Source organism: Microtus pennsylvanicus, chromosome 9 (assembly GCF_037038515.1).
Source record: "Microtus pennsylvanicus isolate mMicPen1 chromosome 9, mMicPen1.hap1, whole genome shotgun sequence".
Taxonomy (NCBI): Eukaryota; Metazoa; Chordata; class Mammalia; order Rodentia; family Cricetidae; genus Microtus; species Microtus pennsylvanicus.
In genome coordinates, this window is record NC_134587.1 from 52,936,794 (window position 1) to 52,962,789 (window position 25,996).

Here is a 25,996-nt window from a genome sequence, read left to right on the forward strand (position 1 = left end):
GAGGATGTTTGGCTCACCATGGAGGAAGTGCTGCCAGCAAATTCAATTAACTGGCAGAGCTCACAGATATTGTACATGGATTTCTTTTTTTTTTCCTCCTTTTTCACAACTGCTACATAAACACAGCTGGGTTTAATATTTGTTGTAACAAAGATTTAATGTGAATCATTTTACTCTGGGTAATTAATGCTTGGAATGCTGGTTCCTCAGCTTGCTTTGTAATCCTATTCGTTTCCTTACTTGTGCTATCTAGATAATGAAGTGTGCTCCTCCAGGTCTCTGCCCTGCCTTAAAACTGCTTAATATTTGGCCGTTCCCACTAGAGAGCAGATGCTTTTCTTTGCAAGAATTGAATTTCTGTCAGCTCTTTTATGCATCATGTGTTTGGAACTGTAAGTGGATCAAGTTGTTCATCACAGCAGGGACACTGTGAAGCACTTCTATTACATGCACTTCCCACCCCCACCCCACTTCCTGTTTTCTTCCCTCCCCTGAGGAGGTAGAGATGCCCAGATCCCCTTGGGAGATAGCTCACTCTGTGTGGATACACCCTTGTGATCCACCATAGATCCGGCCTGACTGCCTTCCTGAGCATGGAAATCCGTATCCCTTCAGCCCTGACTTGTTGCTGAAACAAACTCTGTTATTATCTTGGTAAACACCAAGCACTTCATTAATTCCCAAATACATATTGAGTTTGGCTCACTAAATAAAAGCCCAGCATCATGAATGACATTCCAGTAATTGATACCCTAGAAAATGTTCATTGTGAACCCATTATTCTTTTTTGATGCTAAAATTGGGTAATTTTGGCTTTGGAATTGGACTAATACAGAAGAAAACCACTATCTGTTAGGCACCTACTGTGTGCCAGGCACTGTTCTAGGGGCTTTGATAGTCTTGATGTTTGATCAGTGTAACAATTAAAAAAAAAAAGAAAGAAAGAAAAGAAAAAGGCACTTTTTAGGGATTCTCCTGCCGTGATAATGCTCATCCTTGGGTCTGAACTCAGCTCGCTTGTAGTGAACTGAGACATGCTCTTCGTAGGTGTCATTTAGTTTGCAGTTACCGTTTGTGGCACATTCACTGGTCTCCAGAGATATGCTGATGTAGTACAGTCCTTACAGTGAACTGGTAAAACAGACTTTGCCTTTGAAGAAAGTCATCCTGTCTTCTGACAAACATTTGTAGTCAACTGAGGTCTTTTTCTAAGGACTTTTCATTAGGGTTGGATAGTAGTGATGAGAAATCTGAGTCCTCCTTTGCTTTTGTTTCCTAGTCTGTTTGTTGTTAATGTTGGTAGTTTTAAAAAGTGATAGAGGTTATGTTGTTTGTTTTTTTTTTTAAAAAAAGTGCCTAACTTTCCTTTTGAAAGCACCTTTGATTTTTTTCAAAGGCAACTTCCATTTTTATTTTGTGTGTTCTGTTTGCAAGAGAATGCTTCTTGGTTTATTCACGTTGACAACTGAAAAGCCTTAGGCCTAATTAAAAGAATTTTCACAAGCACCTTTACTGAACCATTTCATTACGCAGCACTGCACAGATTGCATTGTGAAGCATGGTGATGGTTTAAATCTGACCTTTAATCCTGGCCTGCCAGGAGTTTGGGGCAGGGAGCCCTGCTTTGAAAACACTCCCCCCAAAGCATACACGCATACACTTGCACATGTTTGGTTAGAAATAATCTTGTTATTGAGTAGCTACCTACTAGTATAAATAAATGTCACTTTGAGCACAGATCCTTTAATCTTCAGTAATTTGTATAAGATTTTTTAGCTTCAGTGCGTGTGTGTGTGTGTGTGTGTATGTGTGTGTGTGTGTGTGTGTGTAGTGTGTGTGTGTAGTGTGTGTGTGTGTAGCATTAAAGCTGAATTGTTTTATAGAAAAAACAAAGACAAAAAAATTTTTACTTACTCCAGACAAAAAAAGGAAAGGATTGGAGCAAGTGAATTTTGCAAATGAGTAGAAGGGTAGGAAAGTGCAAGTATCTTGGCTACTGTGAGTTTTTCTCTTGGATGCCACGGTCTTCAAATTCAGTGTGTGGAAAGGGGCTGGAGTGCATGTGTGTATACTAGATCCTACCTGGACTTTCTTTAATAGCTACTGAAAGTAGGAGTCTCTTAGTTTTGTTTTTAAATTATATTTTTTATTCTAAGAATAACATTCTAAGGATTTGAGAGTTTTTCACAGGATACTCACCAGAGCCATTGTAGCATAGTGAAATAAGCATTCACATAATGAAAATTGATCTTTTTGTCTGATGAAAAGCTGGTTAGAATTAGGACTCTTGCCAGCTTTCTGACTTACATGTAGCCCATGAGTTGTCAGGAGAGAGGGGAAACAGAGATCCCCAGGGTCATCACCGGCACCACCGCAGAGCTCTGCATCACTAGCACAGCCCTACACTCCCCACAGAGAACTGAGGGCTTTGTGGGGAAAATGGGATGCAGAAGACACAATTAAACCCAACTGAGGTCAAGGTCCAACCATCTTCTCAAGAAAGAAATAGAAACAGGGAAATGAGAGGAAGCAGTAATGGAGATGCATTAGGTTGGGAGACAGTAAGCCAGTGCCATGGACAAGTGCAATTGCTGCCCTAAGAAACCCTGGTAGCAGTGAAAATTAACAGGCTAGCACAGGCAGTGAGTAGAACAGACCCAGGCTTGACTCTGGCTTCTGCCCACCACTGGACTATGTATGAAATGGAAGTCTAAGTCTCAGTGTCCTCATCTGTGTAATGGGGATGACAGCTCCTATCTCACCGAGTTTTTCTGGTCTTCGTTGGATGTTGTGCATGTGAACATTTGCTGTATCATTTACTTACTAGCAGGGTGTTCCTGTTTCTTTCTTGATGGGTCCATAGTTCTTTCAGAAGTTATCACTGGAAAGGGAGTGCTATGAGATTACCCTCACATGCCAACACTTTCTGCTTCAGACTAGAGACAAAGAACCAACAAAGGGATAGAGAGATTAGACAAGGGCTGTGGAGATGGCTCAGTAGATATACATGAAGACCTGAGTTAGGATCCCAGGAACCACTTAAAGAAGCCAATGACTGCAGCATATAAGTAATCTGAGAGCTGGGAAGGCAGAAACGGGAGGGTCCTTGAGACTTAGGGGCCATTCAGTATAGCCAGACAGGTTCAGTGAGAGACTGTCTCAAAATAAGGTGGCTGGGTTGGGGAGGTGGTTCAACCAATTAAAGTGTTTATATCCCCAGGATCCACATAAAATCCAGGAGGACTTGGGGGCCCACTTGTAGTATCAGTGTACAAAGTAGTGGAGAAGGGATTCCTCAAAGCAAGCTTGCTAGCTTGACTAACCAAATCTGTGAGTTGTAGAGGCAACAAGAGACTTTTCTTTGAGAAACAAGGTGGAAAGTGATCAATGAAGACACCTTCACATGTACACATATATACACCAAAACAAGGGTGCAGGACCGTAAAGAAAGACACCAGCATCGATCTTGGACCTCAGCCAGTGTACTCTCCAGTAACTAAATAGACTAACAAAGGTATTTATTTATTTATTTATTTATTTATTTATTTATTTATTTATTTATTTATTTATTTATTATTTATTTATTTATTTATTGGCAGCTAGTGGGAAGAGAACAAAGTGAGCTAGTATGTTTCTCTTCTTTGCAGTGGAGAAAACAATTCACTCTGCCCTCTGTACCCAGCCATTCCCCAGGCATTTTTAAACAAACTCTTAATGTCTTAATGTATAGGTTATTCAAGAAAGAGGACAGCTGGGCAGTGATGGCACATGCCTTTAATCCCAGCACTTGAGAGGCAGAGGCAGGCAGATATCTGTGATTTCAAAGCCAGCCTGGTCTACAGAGTGAGTTCCAGGACAGGCTCCAGAGCTACAGAGAAACCCTGTCTTGAAAAACTGAAACACAAAAGAAAAGAAAGGAGGACAATCAGTTTGCTTGGGGGGAAAATATGACTCCCTATTCCTATGGACTTCAGTTCATACCCCAGCAATTAGTACAGCCACTGTACAAGGCTTCTGCCCAGACTGGCTTGAGCCAGACTTGAGAACTGTGTTTCTAGTCAGATGCTATGCCTGCCCTATGGAAGACCTTGGTCCTACCTTCCTAAACTGGTCAGTCTATTAGAAGAGACAGGCCTGAATTGTCTACTCGTTGTTGTGTGATAGTGGAGAGAAGGTACAGTGAAGCACATAACAGGAGAACCATGGTCTAGTGTGTGGAATCAGACTGAAGATGCAGCATTTGAACAGAGCCCTGCGACACCCAGTATGGTAGCCACTATTCACTTGTGGCCATGTAAATTCAAATTGAATAAAGTAAAATACAACCTTTCTCAGTTGTACTGGACACATTTCAAGTGCTCTGAGCAATCTACTTTTGAACAGCATTGGGCAAGAGATGGATCATTCCCATCATTGTATAAAACTTGGTTGGAAATTTCCAAATTATAGGTTAACAGAGTGATGTAATGGTGAGAGCATGTCAAATAGGAAATAGTCCATACAAAAAGTCCTGGGATAGGAGAGAAGACAGTGAAACTAGATCTCAAGGCTAACGAGGGAAGTGGGAAACCTCATCTGAATGACACAGTTCTAGGCCTTGCTACGACTGTGTCCTCAGAGCAATAGCAAAATGACTAAAATATCTTAAGAAATCAGCACTGGTGGCAAAAGGTGGCTAAGAATATGTTATTTTGTAGTTTGCCATCTTAACTCTCCCAGCCCTAGGCCACAAGTTGCAACCAAGTGAGGAGATGTTGCTAGATGCTGCTAGCTGTTGCAGGGTTATCCTACCCCTTCGGGGGACAAAGACCTACAGTCTGCTGTTATATAAGAGCTAAAGGAAGTTAGCTGTGGTACCACATGCCTTTAATCTCACAATTGAAGGGGGTGGGATTGGAACAGAGGCAGATCTCTGTGAGTTACCAGCCAGCTTGGTCTACGTAGTTCCAGGACAGTCAATGCTACATAGAGGGACCCTTTCCAAAAAAAAAAAAAGATAAAAACTGAGATAATAGATCGTTATATATAGGATATGGAACCCCCTTTTAACCACTAGTGAGCTCATTCTACTGAATGCTGGAAACTGGGATTAGAAGTAACTCGCCTCATCCATTTTTTTGCAGTTCCATTCCAGCATGTCTTCAGCATTGGGTACCAACAATGGCTTATGAGCCCTGAGAGGGATCTACAGGGTTTGATAAGGGGCTTCACAGAAGTTTGATGACTTTTTAAAACAAAAAATATTATTGTAGATTTTGTTATAGGTTTCAGTAAAGAAAATTAGTAATAGGATTTGAAGCCTCACAAATAAAGTAGAAAGCAAAGTTGGGAGTAGGACTTTGCTAACAAGCTATGGAGGGCTTTGGAATTTGGACTTAATTATATTAGAGTAGGGAGCCCCTGAAGGTTTCAGAGAGTGTCATGAGTCACCTTTTTTTTTTCCTGAGGATTATTCAATTTCAAGGATGGATTAGACCTGGAAGAAAAATAGAGAAGGAAACACCAGCTTAAAGACAGTTACAGTAGTCCTGGTAGAAGATAACATTTGGACTGATGACAAAACAAAATGTCAGGTAGACTACTACACCCATTACCAGTTCATAGTACCTAAATCCCTACAAAGTTCATGAATGGCCAATGTAAGGGAACTGAAGTTCAACAGGTAGAAAAAGTAGAAAGGCAGGTTACTAGTCCCAGGCCTTAGCTAAGCAGACTGCACCTCTGTACTGTAGCCTGAAGAGTCAATGGGAAGCTGATGAAGCCAAGAGACCTGACAGAGACTGGGGATCTAGCACAAAGACACAGTGAAGAAGTAGGCTGAGGGAAGGCAATGCTGCCCATGTCATTCTACTTACTGTGACTGACTGCTCCCTGTGTCTTCCCTTCTATTCATTTAGTGTGCAGATGTGCAGATGCTTGTTTGCCTTGTCACTGAGCTAAATCTCATTCAATGGATGGGTGTCAGTTTGTCCCCTCTTCCCCAACATGAGTCCTTTCCAGCTGAGATCAGATCCTAACCATAAAGAATGTGGTCCTAGCTTGACATTCTTCCAAGCAAAGCTATTGTTGTAATGCCCTTCTAAAGCTCACTCTCTTGTTCTTTCATTCTACAGAGAGTGCTGCAATGGGGGTTCTGGCGCTAGCAAGAAATGTAGTAGATAGCAGCTCATGGCAGAATCACCTACATGGTCTACAGGCCTGACGTAATGGTCAAAAGAGGCTTTACAGATGGGGGGACTTCTGGATTCCCTTTCCCTTACCACAAGGCAATGACTAATTTGACTATTAAAAATACCTCACTCTACTTCTTTATTATGAAAATAACATGCTTTTTATAAAAGGATAATCAAAACAATTTTATAGAACAAAGTGAAAGCATCCTTACATAGTTAACCGTTGGTACATGACGTTTCTGTTTTTTACTGCACATGAATGTATTTACATGAGTTAGTAAATGATTCATGCTATACACACTGTTATTCAGCTTGAGTCCCCCATCCCATCCATCCCCATTCACATCCCCTGTGCCACCACCACCATTTGAAAATGTCTTTTCATGTTGGTTTGGAATTCTGCCACTTCCAACATATAGTACTTTTATCTTAAAGCTGTGATCATTTCATGAACCCTGATCATACAGATGTGGACAGCCTTTTAAAGAGTAAGTAGATGTCCACATCAGGATGAGCAGGGACAAGAGACAAAGTCTGTATGCATGGGCTAAACCAAAGAGTGATTTCGTATCAGTGGGTCCAGTATAAGGTCAAGCAGGACAGGTAGGAATGAGCCAGTAGGACAGCCTGCCCAGCATTGTCTAAGCAGCGCAGCCTTGTCTAAGCTGGTGATAGGGAAGGTCCAGATGCCAGGTGTTTGTGGAGGCTGATTGTTTGTTTTGCATCTGCCCAGACCCAAAATAACCACACAGAAACTATATTATTACAACACTGTTTGGCCTATTAGTTCACACTTCTTATTGGCTAGCTCTTATATCTTAAATTAACCCACTGAATTTATTTGTGTATCACCATGTAGTTGTGGCCTACTGGTAAGGTTTCATCCAGCATCTGTCTCCTGCAGTGGCTACATGGCTTCTCCCTGACTCCACCTACTCTCTCTTCCTCTGTCTGCTGAGAATTCCCTCCTTGCCTTATTTTGCACTGCAATAGGCCCAAAGCAGCTTTATTCATTGACTAATGGTATTCACCGCATACAGAGAGGAATCCCACATCACCTCCCCTTTCTGTCTAATTAAAAAGGAAGGTTTTTAACTTTAACATAGTAAAAGTACATATATCAAAACAGGTTATCAAGCAAAAACTAAAATTACAATAGTTAAATCTACTTTATCTTTTATCATAATTAAGGAAAACTAATTATTCTATAACTCCATAAAAGACTCCAGAAGGATATAATACTATCTCAGTAAACAGGAAGTACATTGTAAACAACTTCTAAAACTCTAAAATTGACAGAGACATCTCGCTGCCTGGACAGTCACCCAAAGTTCTTTTGTAACATTGGGGCATCCATCTTCAGCCTACAGACCCATAGTATCTAGCAGACTTTTCCATGAAGCAGGAAATTTTAAAGACAGTTTTGCCTGTATTGGCAGTTTGTCAGTCACTTTCTCTTATATTCTGCAGAATGTCATGCCGACTCTTTTATGAAGCAGGAACCTTTACCTTTTTTAGGCAACTTTAGCAGTCATTTTTCTGTGGGTCCTGCATGTCCAGTTCATTCAGCATACCATCAGGCAGTCCAGGCAAGAGCAATTTCTTGCCCAAATGGCTAGCAAACTCCATAAGGATCCTCTTTGATGCCCATCATCCTCTTGAAGTAGATTGGTGCTGCCAGGAGCAGATGTGTCTCATTGTCATGAAAAGTCCTAAGTTCTTAAAACATTTAAATGCCATATTCTATAAGTCTTTGAAAGGTTTGAAGAATACCTATCTGAAATGTATCTCTGTACATCTTGAAAACCTAACGAACATGACTACAAGCTTGACTATTACAGATGACTATCTATTAACCTGTATTTCTTAATTATACATTACATTTTTAAATGAGCTGCACAAACACAGTATCTTAATCAAGAGCAGAAATATACATATAACAAAATTGACCTTAAATTTGTATTAATAAACCAAGATCCATACCAATACAAAATTTTCATCTCTATATCATATCCCCCTATTTTTTAAATTGTTTATGATTATTAATTATTTAGAATTAACCTCCTTTAAATAAAAACAAACATTTATAAACAATCATTTTGGGAATTTGGACATAGCTTTCTCCGAACTGCTTCATGCTATTTGTTGGGTGACACATTTTTAGGGTTCATGGAGATCTTTTTGGGGGGTCTTGTTCCACCAAACCACATTAGCCTGGAAGGAATCCACAGATTCTTATCTTATGTGGAAACAAAAGCAGAACCTCTTTTCCAAAGCAACATATCCTTAGACCCAATTTTTGAAGTCAAAATATAATGAAGTTAAAATATATATGTTGGTTTAGCTTAGCAGCCCCCAGAATCAAATATTTCTCTACAAGTCAAAAAATTCAAAGAAAACACAATAATATGCATAACCCAGACTCTCTGTGTATTTTCCATCTTTACATGGCTTATTTTTCTTTACTCCTTTAATCTATGATTGTCATACTCTTTTATATTGCTTTTACTGTCTTGTTAAAGACTTTGTTTTATTTTTTATTTTTATTTTTTATTTTTTTTTATTTTTTATTTTTTTGGTTTTTCGAGACAGGGTTTCTCTGTGGTTTTGGAGCCTGTCCTGGAACTAGCTCTTGTAGACCAGGCTGGTCTCGAACTCACAGAGATCCGCCTGCCTCTGCCTCCCGAGTGCTGGGATTAAAGGCGTGCGCCACCACCGCCCGGCTTTGTTTTATTTTTTAAAGTATTTCTTTTTGTAACTGTCTATATTCTTTTCTTCTATCTCCCAAGACTACTACATTTTTTTAAACATCTGTCTCGTTTAGAAGTCTTTTATGTCTGAATCTGTCCCATTGTGCATCTGAAATTCTTTTCTGACAAGGAGCATTTTTAAATAGTAAGTAGTGTGGTCACGGTAGCCCTGGATACTGGCTTCACCTCCTCTTAACATGGCCAGGGGATTTGGTCCAGGATTAAAATGGTTGTATTTGATTATTTACAAGATTACTAGGACAGCCGTAGATAGATGGCATTGAGAAGAAAGTAAAAGCAGATAGCTCACCCAGAGAGTGAATTGAGCTGTACCTCACAGGGCCAAAGTCATGTTCATTGAAAGGTGAGGGCAGGTTTGGGATGGTGTTGATGAGATGTGTGCAGCTCTGCGCAGGGATGAAGAGGTGTAGATCTGGCCTATGACTCAGGAGCTGCCTGAATTGTGCTGCAGTGCCCAAGAGAGATTGCAGAGGAAGAGGGCTGCTGTGGCGAGGAACTGTTGAGACAGTCTTGTGCCCTCTTCCCTTTGTTTTTGTCTTCCTCCTGTGGCAACTGATTAAAAGGAGGAAGCTATCCTCACTGGTACTTCTTTTACCCCAAATTACCCCTGAAAAACCCCTATGTAATGATTTGACCAGCACCCCAGGAACACTCAGGGCTAGTTCAGCTTTAGATGTATGATGGCGAGTTATTTAATCCTTCTATTTTCTTCCCTTTTATTTAAGAGACAGAATGCAATTCTGAGCTATTAGGTACACATAGACTTGCAATTTAAAAGTTTGAAGTGCTGTCAGGTCAAGACAAAAGCTTCACCGTGGCTCAGAATGAACAAGGTCTTCAGAAGTCTTGGCCTAGGTGCTCATGGGGTATCAGGAGCCCAGTACCACTGGTTAGCTTCAGACCAGCAGGGGCAGACAGGAAGGAGCTCTCTTCTGTTTGCTCAGTTACCATCAGTGACTCCTTCTTTGTGTAAGATGGTAATGAGGCCATTAGGAGAGGCTCACCTGAAGTGCAGCTTGTGAATCCAAGGTAATTAAACACCTTCTGAATGAAAGGGAAAGGCCAGGGAAGGTTAAGTGAGGAATAATCCGCAGCACAGGTGGCCCAAGGCCTTTGAGGAACCAGAAGAGCGACAGCACAGGCACTGTTTCAAAGGATGAAAATGTCATCCTTGTCCTCAAAAGGGACAAGGTTTTTATTATTGGGGGGGGGGTTGGAATTATTTTTTTAACATTTTAGTAAAGCATAATTTTTCATACTTTTTTCTCATATTGAAAATCCATGACAGAACCTACCTGGGGTCAAGAGACCCTCAGGAGCTTTCAGTACTGCCACCTTTGAGTCTGTGAGCCCAGAAAGGGAAGCACAGCAGAGCAGTACATGTGCACTCAACGTGCATGCACATACACACGTACATGCTATGATAGATGCCTAACTACTTTCAGATAGAGACTGTGTTCTCTTATCTCTCACTTTATAGTAGCTGGCCCCTGGCACTTGTTCCTGTACCTTCTGGCCTTATTATAGTCCAGGCAAATGACCCACCCCTATAGCAACCTCACAGGAGTGTTCCCTTTACTTAGTTAACCATATTTTAATGACTGACTGTGTTAGCATTGTGCTCTGTAACTTCACCAGTCCTTTTAGCTGATCTTCACTGCAAAGTTCCAGCAACAGAAGAGTTTTGCTAATCAGGTTCTTACACCCAAACCTCTGCTGTCTCCATACCATGAATCCTTATAATAGCCACCAATACCCAGTATTCATCATCCCAAAGCAGAAACTGGCAAATAAAATATAGTGTACAATAGAATATTATTCAACCACAGAAAGAAATGAAGACCTCATATCTATGACTATAAAAAAAAACAGCATTGTGATACATGGAAGAATCTGGTCATGTGTGACTACCTGCTGGTCCTGTGATTTCATGCACGTGACTTATGCAGCATGGGCAGGGCAGGTAGGTAGTTGTCCAGATGAGGGTGGGACGTGAGGTTTCTTCATGAGGTGGTGAAATGTTCTAGAATTAGATGGTTGTGATTATAGTGCAGCACTTAGACCACCAAACTGTATTCTCTAAATAAGTGCTTTTAGAGATATATAAAATATACCACAGCAAGCCCTAATGCTGAGGATACTTTTTCCCACCAAGTTGACCCTGTCCTGGGTGCCAGACTCAGCCATCTGTCCTTCTGTAACCTGCTCTCACACTGTCTTCTTTCTCATGTCACCAGATCTCTTCCCTGAAGAACAGGCTGAAGAAGGTCTCTACAACCACAGGCGATGGGGTGGCCAGAGCCTTTCTCAAAGCCCAGGCTGCTTTCTTTGGCAGTTACCGGAATGCACTGAAAATTGAGCCGGTGAGTAGCCTCATAGCGTGTGACAGCATCCATGTTTGGTTAGGGATCCGATGGCTATGAAAAATCCTTGGTTCCCCTCAAAAAGGTGTGTTGTGTGTTTGTGTGTAGTAGAGGGTCTTGGGTGAAGGAGTCTTACGAGGCCTTTTTTTTCTGTGAAGGGAAGACTTGAAAGCACCCCCCTGCCTGTGTTAAATCACATGCCAGGTCCTTCATGGTTGTCCAGCTCTCACTGAAGGTTCATAGGTCAACTGATAGTGACAATTAGCTCTACTTTCCAAATGAGAACACCAAGGGTTCAGGGAAAAGAATGGTTTGCCAACAGTTCCAAAGCTCATGATTTTGTCCTATGCCTCACTGCCCCCTGTCTTTCAAAAGGTCTCCTCATCCTAGAGATTCACTTTTTGATGGCTCTTGTATATATAATCATGGTTTAAATGACAGCAACACACAGCTCCAATTCTGACATGATCTTGGACCCAGGCAAACCAATCAAGTGTTAAGAGTTGGTATAATTAAGGAAAATGTTGTCCTCACCCCCTGTCTTGGAGAGTGGGAGAGCTGGCCCACTATTTCTCCAGGGTTGGTTGGACCCAGCAAGCTGAACACATTTTCACCCTGGTACTTACCTCATAGTTTTCACATGCATTTCTAGAATCCAGGTACATGTTGCTAGATACGAGCTGGACATATGAGCCCCCAGAGGAGTTGTTTTTGGTTGAGATTGACTGACAGGCTCTGGGTTAAAGAGCAGAAACCCAGGAGTTTAAAGGATGGCTTTATACTTCTTAGATGTATAAAAGTTGAACAAATCACTCCATGAGGTTAAAATTTACTTTCTTCACCTGCAAAATTTGAATAAGCCTGCTTGCCTGTCACGTCTGGTTGCTGTCAGCATCACACCAGCCCTAAAATTTGTCACAAGAAAGGTGAGACCTGCATGGGGTCTGATGAGTGAGGCTTGAAGGAACAGAACTGAAATGCCCTACTGTGCTGCAAATGTGGGCTGTTGAGCATATCACGACTTGGCGGCAATACTCCTGTGTCTGGAGTGGGAGATTGAACTGAGCCAGATGTGGCAGAGGCTTGGATGTTGGTCTAGGAGTGTGCACTTTACTCTGTAGGAGCATATTGTTCTGAGTGAAGATGTGATATGCTGATGGCAGGTTTGAGTAGTCAGACAATGTTGGGCTATACCAGGAGAAGTTTCCATGGTGGAAGAAAGGACTTGACCAAGCAATAGATGAAATATAGGAGGCACATGGCATATAATGTCAAGTGGCTCCTGAGATTGGGAAGAGGAGAGAGGATGGTGATGCTTCTGGTAAGAAAGGGGAAAGCCTGATACCATGGTATTCATACCAGTGGGATTTTTAATGGAAATGAATTGGCAAAGACTTAATGTTCACAGTAAACATTGGTAAGATGCCTTATGTATCTGTATAACTCCACGTAATACATACTATATATATATAATATTATATATATATATATAATATATATATACACACACACACACACACACACACATACATACATACAGGTTTGGCTGTAGATGTGGCACATTTCCTTGAATCTAAGTTATCATCTGTCATAAGATACACCTTTGTTGTAGATGTACCTTTGCTGTGGTGTTAAAGAAAAGAAAGCATGACATCAATTATCAGACACATCCATGTTTCAGTGGGAAGAAGGTTTTATCTAAGAATCAATGAGATATGGCAGAACCATCATGCTCTCACTCTCATTCATCTGTGCAAGAGTAGCTTTTGTCTGTAAAGCAGAACGGAAAACCAGAAGGCAAAGTCCCATTTAAGTGTTGTGCTGATAGTGATCACCTTGTTACCTAAGTGGATTTTAAGCTGTAAATTTAATTATATCAGTTTCTCCTCATCTGAAAAATGGAATAGTACAGTTCCTCTTGCAAAATTGTTTAGAATGACTGCAGAGCACACATGAATGTGAAAAGCTACTGCAAGGCTGTAAGAATGGCATGTTAGGTAATGATCTGGGATATGGGGCAGACAGTGCTACAGGACAGAAATGCTTCCCATTGATCATATCTTTTAGCCATTTGTATGCCTATAAAATGTACCAATTGGAGCTAAAAAGATGGCTTAGTAGTTAAGAATGCATATTATTCTTATAGAAAACCTGAGCAGTTCCCAGTACCTACATTAGGTGACTCACAGCCACCTGTATGTAATTTGTGCATCAGAAGATCTGGTACCTTCTTCTAGCCTCATGAACAACACTCTTCAAGCACATAAACACACCCACACATACTCATGATAGATAGATAGATAGATAGATAGATAGATAGATAGATAGATAGATAGATAGATAGATAGATAGATAGATAGATAGATAGATAATGTGCATTATCTACCTAGTTAGGACTAGATAGTTAGGTTGGAGATGTAGCTCAGTAGTAGAAAGCCTGCCTAGTATACACAAGGCCCTGAGTTCTAACCATTGCACTGAGAGAATAAAATAAAATAAACAGCACTTGCTCTTGGCTAAAATGTTTTAAGAAACAGAACTAGAAATAAGCCCCCTGGTCCCATCATCTAGAGTTGAAGTGGTGTCTCTTGTCTTCTATTTGCTTTTGGTTCATTTTGATTGGAGTCTTGAGTTTTAGTTTAGTTTTGTTTACTTCTTTTAAGCCTTTGAGGTGTCCTTGACAAATCCAGTATCCCACTTCCTAGTCGTTTTTGCCTTTTAGTTATGAGTAAGCACTTTTTACATCATATAAAATCTCTTATCAATTATCATTAATGAAAGCCTCTGGACCACAGTTACCTGGGAGGCTTCCAAAAGGGTAAATATGTAAGCACAATGACAGATTGTTATCTAGTTCCTGTGATCTGAAATCAGGGCCAAGGCCCACACATTATCCTGTTGCTGGCCTTTATTGACTTTTGTTGAGATTTCCAAATTTTAAGTCACACTGATAAGAACATCTTTTTCTAAATCTTAATGTATAATTTGAATGATTTTTCTTAAGCATTTTCCCTAGCATGGATTTACTGAGTCAAAGGATCCAAGAATATTTAAGGCTTTGATGCTGAGGAGAAAAGGAATGGGTGATTGGGTACACAGCAGAGTGGAGGAGCAAGAGACTGAGAGAGAACCTGCAGAGAAGAGGACCCTCAGTAGCCCAGGAGTCTCTGCTGGCCCCTCTGCCATACCTGCTCTTCATACTTGAGTGCTGCTGTTCAGACTGGTGTGGTGGCCTCCCACCCAGAACAGGGCTCTGTGGTAGTAGGAAACTGGTGAATTCAGAGCAACCACTTGCATTGTTCTGAAAACACAAACTACTGCTGTCTGCTGTGCTCCTAAGCAGCTGTGACCTAGGGTGCCTTCACACCTCTGAACCTTAGTTTCTTTTCATGCAGAGCCTGCTTCATGCAGGATTGTAGTGAAACTTAAATAAGCCCAGCCCAGGGCCTGCCTGCCAGCCTCAGAACAGCCAGCCTGTCTCCTGTTCCTCACAAGGATTCCTCTCCAGCTAGAAGTATTTGGGATGCAGCTACTGCGGGGCCAGTTGATCCCTGCTTGCCTGTGTAGAAGGACCACCCCTGGCCTGAAAGGCTCCTGCCTATGGCTTAGAGCTCACTTGAGAACCTTTGTGAGTTTTTTCCTACTGGAAACATTCAGAGTGCCTTTCTCTGGCATCAGAAGAAAGGAAAAGGCCCTCTTATTGAGGCTGCTTCATACTGGGCCTAACCTGGGCTGGGTGGGTCTTTTCAGGGCCAGGTGAGCTGTTTAAAAAGGACTTCCCTTAGTCAAAAAATGAGAAGATGAGAGAACAACTGTGTCTATCCTTCCTCAGCGTCTTTCCACAAATCAGAGTATAGTTCACCTTCAATTGGCTTTCCAGTGACAATCTACCCAATTTACCTGAACTTTGCCTTGTCCATTTTACAGATGGGGCTGAGGCTCTCCTGGGCAGTGTCTCCCCAGAGTGTAGGAGAGCAGAAGGAAACTCCAAGACAAAGTTTCTTCGACTGCATTCTCTGGCCTATGTCTGTATTGGTTCTCACATGTTCCATCCTGTGCCAAGTATAAGCCATAGCCCAGAATGTAGGTGTCAGCCAGTGTATTTTAACCCATTAGACAGAAGAATGGGTGAAAGATATGAATGTCAAAGTGGTGTTGGAGGCAGGGGTTGACCCCGGGCATGTGTTCCATGTGCATGTATTATTCCCTGTCCTATCTGGAGGCTCTGGAGGTAGCTTCTCCCTGGAAGAGGGAAGGTGTCCACAGATCACAGGGGTATCAGATCACAGTTACCTGGAAAAAGCCCAGGGTATTTAACAGTATTGGCCAAACCAATTCGTTTTTCCCACTTAAATAACAGAACCACAAGCATCCAAAAAGCCCTGTTCGGAGAACCTCTTTATCCATATCAAGCACAGCACAGGCTCCAGCTCATTTATTTAGGCCTTTTCTTGCTCTCTGACACGCCTCCTGGTAGTTGCCAGGCAACTCTGGGAGCAGCAGTGTGTGTTAGGGATTAACTAGTTAGTGCTGGGGTCCTTTTAGCAAGAAGGAGATAAAAGACAAATGATTTTAATTGCTATGCAAAGGGTTCATTATCTGCTTGGTAGAAGAATGCAACTTTCACAGGGTAGGATAGTATGGTTCTTGAATTGCCTTGAATGGCTCCCTTCTCCCTCCTAGAGAGAAGCATGCTTTTTAAAAAGATTATTCTGCTTTTCTCCTTTGTTTAAAATGATATCCAGATATCTGAGCAAAACTGACCCATCCCTTTTGAAACTCACTGGCCTCGGTTTTGAAGATTTGTTGCTTCTGTACACTCTCAACTTCTCTACATGGAGTCACCCCAGGGCAGAGCACATGAGGGTACATTCTCTGTATTTGCCCACTGTGGGTACTGGAAATACCTGCTCAAAGAGTTGAACCTGGGCATGTTGGCACCTGGAGAAGTGGCTTGTTATGTTTGTGAAACATTACAAGTACTCTTTTTTCAGTTAGCTAGTAATGCCCTCTTAGGGCTAATTCGTGACCCTGCCTTCCTAAGATGACAGGAGCCCAGATCCTGCCCATAGTGCTAGGGTGAATGCCATAAACAAGCTGTATAAACACGAAGCGTCCAGCTCAGTTTGCTTCTACTTTCTCCTTGACCAACACTCGTGCCATCCACCTTATAGCGCTTATTTTTGCACATGATTCTGCTGAGTCATATTTATTCACCTAAAAATCCTTGAAGGCCATAGAAGTTAAAATAAAGACAGATTGATAGCTTGGCTTTCAAGCATGAATGCACCAGGCTGTGTTGCAGCAGGTTGGAACTATTCCACGTGCATCAGAATTTTGCTTGAGTAACATTGTTCATATCCTGGGTTTGCATAGAGAAACCTGTATTTATGCTTACCTTTTGAGCGATGGAAAATTATTCTTAAGTAGTAAAACTAAGACATCACTACAACCCCACCAGTCATGTGGATATTGCATTTATTTGTTTTCCATGATGCAAAGGGTGTCCAGAGCTCAGCAGATTAAAAGTTAAAGTCCATTTCTTCCACATTGAATGTGGCATCATGTACATTTTACACAGCATGACACTGAGTGAGCCTCAGCCATTATTGCCCTGGCCACACTCCCCTGCTGGGCTATTAGGTTGTTCCCAGCTTTCATTACTTTAGGTATACTCCACCAAACATCTCTGTGAATAAAGCTTTGGGGTATTCTTATTTCTAAGCCTCTTGGGTAGAAGAAAATGAAGCGTGTGCAGGAGCCTGACTATGGGTGCCAACTGCCCCGGTGTGGGGTAAAGGCCAGTTTCAGCTGATTCACGTGAGAGAGACTCTGAGTGGGACATACCAAGGATCTCTGATGGGCTGTGGTATACGTGGACTCCTAGAGCACTCATAGGCTAGTGACTAATTTCCCATGTTTCCATTTTGAGCCAAAAAGGACTTAGACTTAAGACACTAAGCTTCAGCACAGATGAGAAAGGAGGAAACCAATAGAGTGGAACGGGTGCCTATGGCAGTGTACAGACCCTGTGATCCTCCCCACATCTTAGGAATGGACTCTTAGTCTGTCTTCAGACATTCTTTTTCAGTTGTACGAAATATAAGATTTGCTATTCTGACCATTGAAAATGACATAGCTCAGGAATTGCTATGTTCATAGGGCTGTACAGCCATCACCGTCTGCTTTTACAGTCTCTTATCCCTCTCAACAGATCCTGAGTGTGCATTATCCAGTAACGTCTCGTTTCTATCCCCTGTAGTCCCTAGGAAGTGGAAAGGTGCCATTTTGTCCCTATGTCTGGCTTACTTCGTATTACATAAATTTAAAGTTCATCCAAGTTGCAATAGATACCAAAATGCCATCAATTTGTAAGACTGAGCATGAGCATGCTCAGTCCATAATAGCCCACGCATGGGCAAACCACTTTGTGTTTTCCCTTCCTCTGTTGACCTCACAGACTCTTCCTGTTAATCCAGGTTTATAAAGGCGAAGTGTCTCACCTCTTGGCTCTTGTCAATAGTTCTATGGAATGTGTACAAGCATTGTACCTTGTAGTGGAGTTGCTGCATTCTGGGGTAATTCCAGGTTTAACGTTTGGTCTGATTTGTGGAGCAGGGATGGAACCCAGGTCTTTTTATATCCTTGCTATGCTCTTCCACTGAGCCACACCTCAGCCCTGTGGAACTACCAAATTGTTTTCTTCACAGAACCCATGCTTTCATTGCATGGAGAGTGGTGCAGACATGAAGGAAAATTTGTGAAAGATTGTCTTGTTTTCCCATTTGTGTGGACAAGCAGTCTGGGAGTTAGAGCCAGAGCCTGAGCTGCACAGGTTCTCTGCAGAGAACAGGACTGAAGAAAGATGCTCCTGCTCTCAGAAGCTAGTGCTCACACCCTCTCTCTCTCCTCCCTTTCCCCTTCTACCTCCTCCTCCCTCTGAACTACTGGTCATCTGAATTCAAGATCATATCATGAGGATGGAGCAGAGAATGATGCTCCCAGCACTGGGCTTTTAGGGTTACCACAGCAGCTCTGTGGTAAGGGAGCTAAAGCGGTCCCAGTGAAGGAAAAGCATGGCTTTGACTCTGTCATACTAGTGGATGTATTTGAAAGTCTTGATTCTCACAATTCTCGTCTGTAAATGGAAATAGTACCTACTTATGATTATTGCAAAAAATAATACTGGTAATGATATTGGCTGAAAGTTGGCCATTCCTGGTTGACAGGAAGGTGAAGTGGGAAGAGGAAAGAATGGGACTGCTGCATTCCAGAACAGTGGTGTCCATGTGTGCACAGCAGGACACCTGGAACCATGCAGCTCACACAGCTTATGACCATTCCAATCTTCACTTTTGAGCTAACAGGGGAAATACATCTTTTATCTCAAATGCTACCGAGTAGAGTTGAACAAAATCCCATGTTTAATGATTTTCTTTCATAAGCTTTTGCTATTTGTTCAACTGTGTGGTTGCTCCCAACATTTGCAGGCAGGCATGGCTCAAGATGAAGACATTCACCAGAGTCAGTTTTTAAAATATATCAGAGAAAATATAATTGAAACATTTTTTTCTATTTCATAAGAAAGAAAGAGAGATTTTGCTGTTAGGAAAGTGACTGTGATTCAGTGCTGGCCCCGAATTGGCCGCAGCACAGACACTAGTACAGCTCAGGAGGCTGCGACCTCAGTCACACAGCAAGTTCCAGAGGAGCTGAGAGCCATTGTTCTACTGCCTGCTGCCCAATTGAGTAAGCACCTAAGTGTGAAAGGTGCAGACTGGCAGGAAATGTGCTTAAATGCTGTGATCAAGCCTGACTGAGCATTTTCAAAGTGCACCCATCACTGAACCTCCAGAACACTTGAAAAGGTGAACTACAACCAGCATGTTACAGGTGATATCAGCAGGGCTCTGGGCCTTGACTTGATCTCATTTGATGGTTGGTCCTGCCTCCTCTCTTGTGTTGCTCCTTTCAGTAGATTCAACAAGCCCTCACATAGTATCAGTACATGTCCAGCTGGTGATTGCTAGTGAGAGGATGAATGCCCTCTTTCTATGTTTGGAGTGGAGGTCATATTTTAGTGGAGCCACTTAGGTTTTTTTTTTTTCCCACACCTTTAATCCCAGCACTCAGGAGGCAGAAGCAGGGGGATCTCTGAGTTTGAGGCCAGTCTACAGAATGAGTTCCAGGACAGCCAGGGTTACAAAGAGAAACCCAGTCTTGGGGAAGCGGGATGAGTCACCTAAAGCATCATCTGACATAAGCTGACATACACACAAGCATGTCAACATAAAGCGAAGGCCTGGTCAGCAACTGTCTGGTAGCTGACCAGAGCCATTTAGGGTCTGAAAAGGATCATGTGTGATGTTATCATGCAATCATGCACAGTCTTTTTTCTCTTTTTCGGTTATGTGTGCAGGAAGAGCCTGGCCCAAGGATTGACTGTGACAACAATAGTGCTGTATCTTTGTTAGAATCAGAGGCAAACAGAAGTGGTTACAGTTTGCCATGTTTAAATCAAATAGTCTCATTATGTGACCTTATGCCTTTTCAATGAGACCTGAAAAGGAAATATTTCTGATTAATTTCCAATGATAACACTTGACGGTATAGAACCACCTGTGACTTTGCATGCATAGCCACACTATGAGCTTCTGAAGTGCAGGACATGCTATTCTTTCTCGCACCTGGCCTATAGTGTCCATGGCACCATGATGTTTGTGTGACATAGGATGAGCAGAGGATACTGTCTGGCTCCAGGGGGCGGGGAGTGGGATAGGCTCTGCAGTAGATGTCTGTCACCACCTCATAGGAGGAGCTGGAAGCCTGGTCCCAAAAGGCAGTGGGGTGCCATGTTCCTGGGTACCTGGTTGATACCTAGGATATTGTCAACAGCTATCCTTTAAATGAATGAAGTGATTATAACTCTTACAATGGCATTTGTTGTTTGGGACCTGCAAAGCAGTTTTGCTAAATAAATCAATGCTTTTAGTCTTAAGGAAAAGAAAAGACTATGGGGCATTTATCCTATTGGGGCTTTTTACACAGGATAGGACCTTTGTTGCATTTTTCAGTCACCATACAGGGATAGCCCATTTTACTGACAGGAAACTGAGGCCAGAAAGTATCACTTTTTCAGAATGGCAGAACCAGAATCCCACTCCTCCATCTGCCTGTGTCTGGGGGCCATGCTCTTTGCCCCACAGTGGGGATGACCATATGGTCTGTGTTACATACTGTTTGGGAGCCTTTCTGAGAAAACTGAGCTGGTTTTTCTCAGGAGTCAGTTCCTCTAATCTGTGTGACTGTTTCTTGACAAATACAGGTTAAAATAACACCATTTATTAACTATTCTGCAAGGGGAAATGTCAAATTTTTATATTTCTTTTTTAAAAACATTCCCTTAATAAATAATTTTAATTGCCTAATATTTTGTTGTTTAAATATTTGATATTTATAGTGATAATTGGATGAATAGGTAAAACATGAGTTTGAATACAGCCTTCCCCTCCTGTCCTGTGCTGACACCTAGTGGTAAGCTTCCTCACAACAGCATATCAGCCATGCTCATGTTCTCAGCTCATTTTAGGATTTTTTTTTAATCAATTATTCTCACCATAATAAAAGTAACTGCATTAATAAAACTCTGATCTATTAAAGATCCATGTAACCATAGTTTTTATTTTAATTTGTGAATTTTAAGTCAGTTATTATCAAACCTTAATAGTAGAAAATGCTACAGGCATTTGAAAATCTGGAAATAAATGTGTGAACTTTCGATGGCCCCAACCAGCTACCAAACCTGTCCTTAGATACAAGCTGGCATGCTCTAACAAATAAGACCCGGTCACTATTCTTAAGGACATTACAGGGGTGGAGGCCAAAAATGAGCAGTAGGGCTGCAGTCAGGTCGTAACTTCAGGAGTGGAGTACTGTGGGAAGTGGCAAGGAAGGGTAGCTTCCCAGGGAGGCCAGCACCTGGATGAGATCCTTGGGGGCAGGAAAGAAGCAGCACATGCGGGGGTTGGGGGCCTTGGAGGAGCATTGCATAGACAGAAAAGGGTTTAGTCCCAATGTGTGATCTAGCACATCCAGAATAGCGTTCCTAGAATTGGAGGTTGATGGGCTTTTAACCTCACAGATTTTGGAATGAATGTTCCTGTCACCTACTGCAACTGTTTTATGTATTTACAGAGCATCATGCTGGAGCCCTACTGTTTAGAAAAACAATACGAGGTTCGTTTTGCTTGACCCAGCGCTTTTTAAAAACCCTTCCCTTGCCACATCCATGTATTCATCTGACTCTTACTCCTCTCAGTGGTTTGGGAAACACTGCTGTGGCTGATATGGACAATGGACTTGGGACACTAGCTGTGTTCTTCTTAGCTAAGTTCTGACTGTGAATCTCAGAAAAAAAAAAACAAGTTTGTTCTTTTTCCAAAAGATTTTTTGTCTGATCAGAGAGAGAATTTTGGACAACAGGTGGTATTGAGACCCAGTTCCCAACCTTCATAGCATAGGGCCATTGGCTGCCATTTGTTCCCAAGGTCCAGCAACTTAATCAGCTTGTTAGATTAATTCAACCCAGGACAACAGAAAGGGGTGCTAATAAAAGGAAGTAGGCGAACACATTACAGAGGAGATGAGACTCAAAGTGGCAGAGAGGACCTACAGACCAGCAATGGCTATGGTGATGTTCCCAAGGCTGAGGAACAGTTGACTGTGTTGAAACATGCAGTTGGGATGGAGCCCCACCCCCCAGGAGCGGGGACATGAAGAAGTATGTGCAGAGACAAGGAGAGACTTAGCAAGACTTAGCATAGTGATAAGGGTACCATGGAGGCTGCAGCATGGATGCTTGAATTGCACAAGGACAGACCATTGCTGGGCAGCCTTCCCATACAGGCAGTGAGAGTGGGGTGGTAGCATGCAAGCTTCCCCTTCCTGCATTTTCTCCTCCATGTCTCATCGATGCTTCACCTGGGTCAAACCAGGTGAGCAGCCAGCTGGTCTAGAGACAAGGAGCTCCACGTGCAGTGCTTGGCCACATGTGTGCAGTATAGAGCAGGAGTATAGGGACAAGTCTCAACCAGATAGTTAACTATTTATGGACCCCTCCTCCTTAGCAATTAGTCCATGGTGAACAGCATAATGAAGCCCCTTGGGTTTTCAGTAGACTTGATGCAAACCTAGACTCTATGTCTTCCAGCTTTGTGTCTCCAGACAAGTTACTGTACCTTCCTGAACCCCATTTCCTCAATTATAAATCAAGGAAGAAAAAGATACCTTCATGGGACCTCAATGATCTATGTCTGGCTTAAACAGGAAAGTCAGAAATTTGCACATATTGATTGGCTACCTCCAAACTTGAGTGAATTTGGTGAAGTCTCTTGCATAGGGATGATCAGCGAGTAGAGGTTCCATTTGCATTTGTACTGTGGTCATCTCTTCAAAGCTGGCAGGTGGGGAAAGCTTGTAAAGCATACTCTGGGTAACCCCATTGTTGGAGAAGTACTCTATATGTATTGTTGAATTCATTTGGAAACAGTTAAAGAAAAATTGAGATTCTGGGAGAGCTAGCATTAAAAAGCTGTGAAGCCTTGAGCATCCTCCTCCCTGAACCACAAGATTTTCATTTGCTAAGTGGGGCTAAAAATGCCACCCTCATGAAATTGCTTTGAGAATCAAATGCAATGGCAGATGTAAAGTCCTTGTCCGTGCTCTTCCCTGCCCTCCACCAGAAGCCTTTTATCCAGCAATGCCCAATTCACCAGCAGTCACATTCTATGGAGGCGTGGCAGGAGTTTGGAAAGCCTTTAGCTGGAGATTATTTTATGTTTGGTTTGCTGGTCCCTGCTAGTGATGTGACCTGGCAGGTCTCTGCTCAGCCCTGTTCCTGTCAGTCACAGCTCACTGGTATTAATTCCTATATTACTTGCCTGCAACTGTCTTCAGCCGCTTTCCTACTGCACTGCACTTTCACTCTCATCTTTACAGCATTAACAATGGCCCGTAGGGTTTGAGGTTGTCCTGAACAAGTCGACTGCCAGCTTAAAAGGTCATAAGCATCTAGTTTCTGAAGGGAGCTTCCCTTCATGGACAATGTCAAACAAAAATAGCATGAGAGAAAGGCACCTAGTGTTTATGGGCTTCTATTCTTTTTCTTTTGTTTATATTTTCTTAGGTAAATGTGCATGGTGTTATTCCTGATGTGCTAGATATGAAACTTGAAGCAGGGAGAGTTGAAATCACTTAGGTTAACACTGGGAGCAAGTGCTTTTCAAGGCCTTCCTCTACACACCCTCTTCTTGATGTACAATAGTGAGCAAAATGAAGTCCCTAAGCTGGGGATGCGCATCTATAGTTGAACCTACCCCTGAAGCTGAGATGGACAGATCCCTAGAGCCTAGAAATTTAAAGCCAGACTGGACAATATCACAAAGCCACACACATATACCCCCCCCCCAAATAAATTAAGTTATATCCAGCCCCTGAAACAACTATTCTAGGAAGACATGGGTAGGAGATATGATGATGAGCATAGTGAATGGCAAGAAATGCAAATAAGCAAATAAAGTATCTGGCCAAAATGTCGAGTGTGGTAGGTGCTGGGAGAGAGACTAAGGCTAGCCTGTCTAGTCTACACTGTCCCAGCTGTATCTTATAATCTTGATGATGGTTTCCAGAGCCTAGCATGGGTTTCCTCCTGTGGAATGAGCCTTCAATCCACTCAGGTGATTGCCTCTATAACATTTCTTTCACTATTGCACCCGTGGGCATATCTTGCCATGCTAGGCATTATTTTAGTCCACAGAGAAAACAGCTGGGTAGGGTATTGATGACCTCCCTCCACATCCTACATAAGCTACCTCTGGCATGAAAGCCATCAGGGAGGACATTTCTGTTCAGTACCAATTTGATTTCTCCATGTCCTGTGACCAAAATAATACACACAAATTTCAATGAAATAAGTTGTCCTAATTAGTTGCTTTCTATTGCTGCACTAAATGGCATGACCAAAAGTACCTTAGGGGGGAAAGGATTTATTTATCCCAGTCACAGTGGATTATTGAGGGAAGTCAAGGCAGGGACTCAAGCAGGAACCAGGTCCGTGGTAGAAAGCTGCTTGCTGGCTTACTCACCGTGCCTTGCCCAGACTACTTCCTTATATACCCAGAATCACCTACCCAGTGGTGGTCCCACCCACAATATACGAGGCTCTCCTACATCAGTCAGTAATCAAGAAAAGGCTGGTAGATGCAATTTCTCAGTTGAGATTCCCTCTTCCAAGATACACCTAAGGATTGTGTGAAGTTGACAAAAGTCAACCAACACAGAAGATAAATGTGGATAAGAGCTTTTCTGTGCCGTTTATGCATAGAAGTCATTTTTCTTGCTAAAAACACCCCATGATTTATACTTCCCTGAGTATTGTCCAAGTGTGTCTGAGACTGGTGAGTGTGTTAAAGTCTGATGGTAATCTTAATTTTCTTTCTTTAGTCAGTGTTCTTTCTTACTAGATGCCAATGGGTTGTTATTGTTTCTCTCATCCTCTCCCTCCCTCCCTCCCTCCCTCTCTCCCTCCCTCCCTCTCCATGACTCCTTCCTTCCCTCTCTGTCTCTCTGTCTTTCTCTCTCTCTCTCTCTCTCTCTCTCTCTCTCTCTCTCTCTCTCTTTCTCTCATGTACACACAGCAGTTTGACTAGACTGTCTGGAATAGCTGTTTTGTTTCTGTAGTCTCATGTGTGCTACATAGTTCCTCAGAATATTTGAAATAAGTTTTAATTATGTAGAAAACATACAATATTGTACATCAAGATGTTTTATTTAATCATAGATTTTTTTAATTTTATTGATTTTTATTAAGCTCTACATTTTTCTCTGATCCTCTCCCAGCCTCTCCCCTCCCATTCAATCCTCTCTCAAGGTCCCCGTGCTCCTAATTTACTCAGGAGATCTTATCTTTTTCTGCTTTCTACTTCCCATGTAGATTAGATCTATGTACGTCTGTCTTAGTGTCCTCATTGTTGTCAAAGTTCTCTGGGATTATGGCTTGTAGGCTGGCTTTCTTTGCTTTATGTTTAAAAATCACCTATGAGTGAGTAAATGTGATAATTGTTTTTCTGGGTCTGGGTTACCTCACTCAAAATAATGTTTTCTAGCTTCATCCAATTTCCTGCAGAATTCAAGATGTCTTTTTTTTCCTGCTGTGTAGTAATCCATTGTGTAAATGTACCACATTTTCCTTATCCATTCTTTGTTCAAGGGGCATTTAGGTTGTTTCCAGGTTCTGGCTATGACAAACAAAGCTGATACGAACATAGCTAAGCACATGTCCTTGTGGCACTTAATCATAGATTTTTAACTTTGCTTTTTTTCCTTTTTCTTCAGAGTGTCTTACCTAGCCATGTTCTTAGTCTTCTTTGCCTATCTTCAACATTTCTTACTTTCTTTATTTTCTTATTTTTCCTTGGAAGCATTTTATATTATTATTTAAATTAATAATGATTTCCTTAAAGCATTCTTTGATGAGTGAATATTTCTCTAATTTCAATCCTTTAGCTTTTTGTTCTTAGATTTCTAAAATTTTATGATTAAGATATGTACTTCTTTCATGCCTTGATGTTTTTAGCTAGTTTTAACATGATGCATACTTTTTAAAATTATTTTTTATTTTCATTTTGTATAT

General features: G+C 41.9%; 1 protein-coding gene across 16 annotated transcripts in view; it reads left to right on the forward strand.

Moving 5' to 3' along the window:
- The window catches only part of Dennd1a (DENN domain containing 1A), a 545,127-nt gene that overhangs the window by 389,090 nt on the left and 130,041 nt on the right, over window positions 1-25,996 (forward strand). For all 16 annotated transcript variants that reach the window (XM_075986076.1, XM_075986082.1, XM_075986085.1 and 13 more), the window contains one exon: window positions 11,182-11,307. In XM_075986076.1, coding sequence (XP_075842191.1) covers window positions 11,182-11,307 — 126 coding nt within the window. The remainder of the gene's footprint in view (window positions 1-11,181; window positions 11,308-25,996) is intronic.